At 43.6% G+C, this 7,452-nt stretch overlaps 1 protein-coding gene across 1 annotated transcript; it reads left to right on the top strand.

Moving 5' to 3' along the window:
- Positions 1 to 4,618: 4,618 nt before the first annotated feature.
- On the top strand, positions 4,619 to 7,162 carry LOC106565120 (large ribosomal subunit protein uL1). The gene is made up of 6 exons (XM_014131872.3): positions 4,619 to 4,705; positions 5,206 to 5,277; positions 5,471 to 5,551; positions 6,244 to 6,392; positions 6,558 to 6,730; positions 6,952 to 7,162. Exons 1-6 carry the CDS (start codon positions 4,701 to 4,703, stop codon positions 7,120 to 7,122), a joined length of 651 nt encoding a protein of 216 aa, XP_013987347.3. The 5' UTR covers positions 4,619 to 4,700; the 3' UTR covers positions 7,123 to 7,162.
- The last annotated feature ends 290 nt before the right edge of the window (positions 7,163 to 7,452 follow it).

The following is a 7,452-nucleotide window of genomic DNA, read 5'->3' as shown; positions in this document are numbered from 1 at the left end:
TCACCCTACAGGCGGTAAATCATTGGATCTGATTGATTTGATACCATGCAATTCAATATTTGAGGACTGCAACCATAGAAATATAATTTATTTATACCAATTAATAAGCCATTGTCAACTTCCCATCTATGGTTATTTTACTCACTGCTCAGTCATATGCTCACTGTCATCCTATTTTTATCACTATTTTATCAGGGAGTGAGCCCTTAGGTCTCTTTTACAGATGAGCCCAGAATTACAGAAAATATAAATACAAAATTCAAGCAGAAAGAAAAACAGTCATAAAAAACAAGGTCGTAAATCAGCTTTTTGAATTGCCCTAGACAGAGGCACAAAAAACTCAAATTTAAGAACATTTTGAAGATTTTTCCCACAAATAAGGTGCGAGAGAACTAAAAGCAGATTTACTTAACTTGGTTGAGACCAAAGGAATTTCCAGAGTTAGCCATCCCTGAGACCGGGTGTAAAAAATAATTGTTTTGCAAATGCAACTGGGGCCATGTAAATAATTGTTATGCTACTCATTTTAAATCCACCGGTGGCACCTTGTGTGACCATAAAAGTCTGTGTGCGACCGGGCACAGAAAAATTATTTTGTTGCACTTTAAAATGTGCATCCTGCGACCTACTGTGCAGGATGGAAACAGGATTCCCCCCAAAACGGAACAAACTACCAATTTTTTTTTATTTTGTAATTTTTTTTATCAAACAACTTTACTGTTAAAAAATAAACGGATATGTTCCCGACACAAGCTTAAGTGAAGCCTGGGAGGGCGGGCCGTTTTCCGGCGTCAGTACACCTTGCAAGTCTTCAGATGTAAAAGTCCCAAAAACGTTTCTGCCACAGCCACAAATGTCCAGTTTATTAGACTTATTTGAGCCTTGCGCCGTACAGTTTACAACTGTTGTAATGAACGCCACAAAATCCACATTTTTTAACACATGGTATCTTTTCATTGGCAGCAAACATTTACTTCAGGCTGTGGTGCATCCACTAACATATCTCCACTAACATATCTCCACTAACATATCTTCACTAGCATCCACCTAACCGACCCGCGTGGTGACGTCAGAACGCTCGGATCAACCCTGCTCCTCGGCTAGAGTGTCGCCTTACGGTTAATGTAGTCATTCTACAGATTCAAAATTGACCAACAAACGCTTACATCATTTGCATTATGCCAGCTGAATCTCCCATAGCAACCGTGCCATTGCAAACACACAAAAAAAGCTAAATATAAGGTGGCATGTAAGAGGATGACGCGCTTCTTTTGATCTTAAAATGAAGAAAATAGGCGCAAAATTGTAGGAGTAGACCCTCCCACGACTGAGAAACTTATGGTTACTGTACTATAATATATGATTTACCGTTTATCAAAAGTTGGATCTTGAAATGATCCTATAAACGTTCCGCTTTTAAACTAATAGCCTATCAATTGATATTCCCGTGTCCATCCGATCCTCTTCTTTAGTTGTCTGTCGATGTTGTGCAATGTTATAGGCTTAGATGTAAATGTTCTTGTCGTTTATAATGGTTGGAATCCAGCCGTTGAATCAATAAATGATTGTAGGTCGGGAGGGGTTGTTAGGTCAGGTAGGTTACCCTGTCTGTCTAATGCTTCTCTCCTGCGATGACAGGACACCCTGTGGCCTTTTAGATGGGGGTCCCTTTCATAGGGCTGGGGGGTTAGGGTTCCGTTATTTCGTGGCCCCCACCCCCATAAAAGTTGCCCATCACTGATGTAGATGATATGTTAAATGTTTGACATCATATGTTCACATCACATCTGCAAGGAACATATGAACCAAAGAATGAACTCTGGTCAAAGGTTGTGCGCTATATAGGGAATAGGGTGTCACTTGAGATTGGCCCCAAGATTGGTGCAAAGCACAATAGACAATTGATTAGTGACCTTTCCCATAATTTGTCTTCATGTATCATTGGAAGTAGCCTAGTTGCAAGCTCTCAGTTAATGTGTGTGTGAGAGAGAGAGAGAGAGAGAGAGAGAAAGGAGGGGGAGAGAAATAATATTTGTTCAAAGGAGACAGAGTGCATGTGTCCATCTGTTTACAAGTGTAAGTGTGTGTGCGTGTGCGTGTGCGTGTGCGTGTGCGTGTGTGTGTGTGTGTGTGTGTGTGTGTGTGTGTGTGCGAGCGAGCGAGCGAGCGAGCGACAGAAAGAAAGAAAATCCATAATATACAACAAAATGGGTCAGGTCTGTATACCGACTGTCAGGTGACAGCCTGTCGCCACTGGTTTCCTTCCTGAGAGTGTTTCCTTTGTTGAGGTGTGAGTGTGTGCATGCATGCGTGCATGTGTGAACTGCATGTGAACCCAATGAGCTATGCCAGATGAATGCGTTCAGCAGATGTGTCTGAACAATGACACTCCAGAGACCTCACTGACCCTCCAGCTATTGTTTTTCAAGGACAGGCTAGGCTCAGGCCAGGCTATCCAGCTTACCTACAGAGCAGAGTGGAGCCCACCGAGGGTTGCCTGTCTACCCAGACTCCTTGCTCCAGCCAAACCCTCCCAATTCCCTGGGAAACCTGACCTGACATTTGTTTGGAACTCAGACTGTTACCCCCCACTGTGTTTGAATGGGGATAGGATTGTGAGACTGTAAAAGCTAGCAGATAAGCACTTAGTTTACAGGCATTGTGACAATTGTTTATGATTGATTTTTGTCTTATGTGTTAACTCAAGTCTCTCGTCAATTTTTTATTTAACCTTTATTTAACTAGGCAAGTCAGTTAAGAACAAATTCTTATTTACAATGACGGCCTTGTTCAGGGGCAGAACGACAGATTTGTATCTTGTCAGCTCAGGGATTTGATCCAGCAACCTTTCGGTTACTGGCCCAATGCTACCTGCCGCCCCGCAGGATACCTCAATTCCCTTGTCGCTATAGTGCAAGGGCATCAGTATTACCATAGTAGCAGCCCCTTATCTCTACTGTGTCTTATAAATGGACCTTGGATTTTATAACATATCACTTGGGCAAGGCAGGTCAGAGTTCAGCATACATTCAGGATTTGGCCAAAGCTTTCGATACGGTAGACCATTCCATTCTTGTGGGCCGGCTAATGAGTATTGGTGTCTCTGAGAGGTCTTTGGGCTGGTTTGCTAACTACCTCTCTCAAAGAGTGCAGTGTGTAAAGTCAGAAAATCTGCTGTCTCAGCCACTTCCTGTCACCAAGGCTCAATCCTAGGTGATCCTAGGATTTTGTGTTAAATGCTCTACAACAAAGCTTTCTTAGTGTCCAACAAGCTTTCTCTACCCTTAACCTTGTTCTGAACACCTCCAAAATAAAGGTAATGTGGTTTGGTAAGAAGAATGCCCCTCGTCCCACAAGTGTTATTACTACCTCTGAGGGTTTAGAGCTTGAGGTAGTCACCTCATACAAGTACTTGGGAGTATGGCTAAACAGTACACTGTCCTGATCTCAGCACATATCAAAGCTGCAGGCTAAAGTTAAATCTAGACTTGGTTTCCTCTATCGTAATCGCTCCTCTTTCACCCCAGCTGCCAAACTAACCCTGATTCAGATGACCATCCTACCCATGCTAGATTATGCAGACATAATTTATAGATCAGCAGGTAAGGGTGCTCTCGACCAGCTAGATGTTCTTTACCATTTGGCCATCAGATTTACCACCAATGCTCCTTATAGGACACACCTCTGTACTCTATACTCGTCTGTAAACTGGTCATCTCTGTATACCCGTCGCATGACCCACTGGTTGATGCTTATTTATAAAACCCTCTTAGGCCTCACTCCCCCCTATCTGAGATATCTACTGCAGCCCTCATCCTCCACATACAACACCCGTTCTGCCAGTCACATTCTGTTAAAGGTCCCCTTAGCACACATATCCCTGGATCGCTCCTCTTTTCAGTTCGCTGCTGCTAGCGACTGGACGAGCTGCAACAAACACTCAAACTGGACAGTTTTATCTCAATCTCTTCATTCAAAGACTCAATCATGGACACTCTTACTGACAGTTGCGGCTGCTTTGTGTGATGTATTGTTGTCTCTACCTTCTTGCCCTTTGTGCTGTTGTTTGTGCCCAATAATGTTTGTACCATGTTTTGTGCTGATACCATGTTGTGTTGCTACCATGTTGTTGTTATGTTGTGTTGCTACCATGCTGTGTTGTCATGTGTTGCTGCCTTGCTATGTTGTTGTCTTAGGTCTCTCTTTATGTAGTGTTGTGGTGTCTCTCTTGTGGTCATGTGTGTTTTGTCCTATATTTATATTGTATTTATGTTTTTATTTTTAATCCCAGGCCCGTCCCCGCAGGAGGCCTTTGCATTTTGGTTAAATAAAGGTTAAATAAAAAATAAATACAAAAAATGTCTCACTGTACCTCCAATGCCACATTATGCCTGAGGACTTTGATATGTTCATTTTGGTCTTTGAGACGGCAAGAACCAATACTATTTATAGGGCTTTCGTATGAAGTTATCACATGCTTACACTAGCATATTGGTATTACCAATGCCAGTGATATAAATGTCTAAATCCACATATTCAATCCAGAAAATAGGCTAGAGATTATTCACAGGGGAAAAACTACAAATATGGCCAGAGCGGCAGCGCTGAATTTACGTCACCGACCAACGTCTATAAACTGCGACGGACTGCTCTTCTTCCTTCTTTTCAGTGCTCTGTCGCGTGTGAGCAATAACGTCAAAATGAGGTGAGCGAAAATGACTGCAAATAAAGAATAACAAGATGTCAGATGTTATATTATCGTCAATTAAATACTTTCTATAGCTCTGCCGTGTAACTGGGTTCACTTTCAACCTCATATTTACGAGGATTTGGTGAATTCTCCACTTCTACCACAATGCTACTAGCTTGCATGCTAACGCTAGAATGTGACCTAGACTCACATCTACATCCATCTAGCATTAAATCGTGATAATATTTGTTCCGAACTGAGCTAAATAGTGCCGGACCTGACTAGTAATTGTTAATATTGCAATAGTTTTGTGAATTGTCCTTTTTTTTACTGGCTTTTTATAAGTTGACTCATTTCCAGTTTATAATGTCGATTACTGGCGAGAACTTGCTATGGCTTCAAGTCAGTTAAGTCCGCAAGCAGAATGTGGGACAGGATGGACATTCATGAATTCTTAAAGCTAGGTCTAATGTGGTACACTGTTATTGACACTGAAACATTTTGTTTGATTACAGCAAGGTATCCAGGGATATGCTCTATGAGGTGGTCAAGGAGGTCCAGGCGGGATCTCTGGCCAAGCCACGCAAGTAAGAACCATTTTCTAGTCCAAAGTGCTCCCTTGGCAGCTGAACTGTTTGGACGTTTAAATACATGTTATTGCACATTGTTCTTTCCAATAATTTGGTATAATACTGCATATTTGTTAATTGTCACACTGATGATCTCAAATGCTTTGTTCCTGGACCTGTGATGTTTACCACATCCTTTCACGTCCTAAAGGTTCACGGAATCCGTAGAACTCCAGATCAGCTTGAAGAACTACGATCCCCAGAAGGACAAGCGTTTCTCTGGCACCGTCAGGTTCGGCACCTTTCGCATATCACCCATCCTTCTGCCTGTCTGCCCCTCGTAGTCCTGTGTGAACTGGCCTGGTTTGGCCCATTTGATCTGAACATTTGAAATTCACTTGCTCATTCCCAGTCCCTTTCATGCACACGCAAGACACTTATGCAGTCAAGTACATTCTCTCAAACGCTTTAACAGCAGACCTCTCACACTTGCACACAAACTAAATTCCACTAGCAGGACTGGTGTGGGACAGGCGGTGCAGAAGTGTTTGGGTAGTCCGACTGAAGCCCTCCCTAGGGAGAGGGAACCAGCGGGCGGACCCCTACCCTGGGTCTTAAAACATGAGGGGAGGCAGACGGGGGGGACTTCGCGCCCCCCTCGAGCCGACCATTTTAGTTAATGGTGTTGCTGGTGGAGTCAAGAAGAGAAGCCAGTCGGTGTGGTATCTGGTAAGACTCCAGAGTGCTCTTCTCTGGTATGAGTCACTGGATGGCCATGTTGGAAAGGGTGAAAGTGACTTGTCTGTACTGATCACAAGGTGCATAAACTAGTGGTGTAAGGATTTATGTTTGTAAAGGTGGGTTTAGGGGTTTGCTCTAGTTAGAAAGCATCCATTCTAGCATGGCCAGGTGATGACTTCATGTGGTTTGTGTGAGCGTTACTGGTGTGCCATATGTTTGAACTTTAATGAATCACCCCTGTAGACTGAAGACCACCCCCAGGCCCAAGTTCTCTGTGTGCATCCTGGGAGACCAGCAGCATTGTGACGAGGCAAAGGCTGCGGAGCTGCCACACATGGACATTGAGGCCCTCAAGAAGCTCAACAAGAACAAGAAAATGGTGAAGAAGCTGGGTGAGTGGTGCTTTGAGTCACTGAGTTTTCATATTATCCATCTAGATCTTTCCACATTTACATCGGGCTTAGATTCTCTGTCCTGAAGCACTGGGTCCAAGTCTCGTATTCTAGTCTTGTCTCTTGGTTGTTCTGTTGACTCCCATCTCCGTCTCCCCCCTTCAGCAAAGAAGTACGATGCCTTCCTGGCCTCTGAGTCTCTGATCAAACAGATCCCTCGTATCCTGGGGCCTGGGCTCAACAAGGCTGGCAAGTTCCCCTCCCTGCTCACCCACAACGAGAACCTCAATGTCAAGGTTGATGAGGTCAAATCCACCATCAAGTTCCAGATGAAGAAGGTACGGCTCAGTTTGGTGCCAGATACAGTATATGTAGTTGTATTTCATATTGTACATGTGTGCATCCAGACTTGGAAGGCGCGTTGTGTAGACAACTTTGGGAACTCTGTTGGTAGGGGCCTTGTTCATGGGCTACGTTGTTAATCCAAAGCTGCTCTGATTTCTGTGACCTTTTTTTGTTAACATGTCTGGGCTCATTGTGACCATGTCCTCTATTCTAGGTGCTGTGTCTGGCGGTGGCAGTGGGTCACGTGAAGATGTCTGAGGAAGAGCTGGTGTACAACATCCACCTGGCGGTTAACTTCCTGGTGTCTCTGCTGAAGAAGAACTGGCAGAACGTCCGTGCCCTCTACGTCAAGAGCACCATGGGAAAGCCCCAGCGTCTCTACTAGAGGACAAACACTTTTACTACCAATAAAAGGAGAAATCACATATCTTCCCTTTGGTGATGTCTTTGTTGTGCTGGGTTATCCCCTATGCAAGGTATTGTAAGACATGATCGTAAAACCTAAAATATTCACTATCCTGTGTTTGGAAGTAATGCAAAATACCTGAAGATTAACCCTTGATATTTAAATGTCAAGATTGTTTGCTGTAAACCGTTTCTAAACTGGGCTAAATTGAGACGAGGTACCGATTTAGTGTTTACACATACTTTCTGCACCAGTTTTACTGGACCTTGTGATAATACCAGAACACGATGGGAGTGGCCAGGGTATGGC

This window comes from Salmo salar, chromosome 12 (genome assembly GCF_965601325.2).
Source record: "Salmo salar chromosome 12, fSalSal1, whole genome shotgun sequence".
NCBI classification, from domain to species: domain Eukaryota; kingdom Metazoa; phylum Chordata; class Actinopteri; order Salmoniformes; family Salmonidae; genus Salmo; species Salmo salar.
This window is presented reverse-complemented; position numbering and strand designations above follow the sequence as displayed.

What these genes read in the sequence shown, in the direction of transcription:
- LOC106565120 (XM_014131872.3), top strand. An exon ending in TCTCTGGCCAAGCCACGCAA is followed by an intron (nt 5,278 to 5,470) that starts GTAAGAACCATT and finishes CACGTCCTAAAG; the next exon opens with GTTCACGGAATCCGTAGAAC. An exon ending in CGTTTCTCTGGCACCGTCAG is followed by an intron (nt 5,552 to 6,243) that starts GTTCGGCACCTT and finishes TCACCCCTGTAG; the next exon opens with ACTGAAGACCACCCCCAGGC.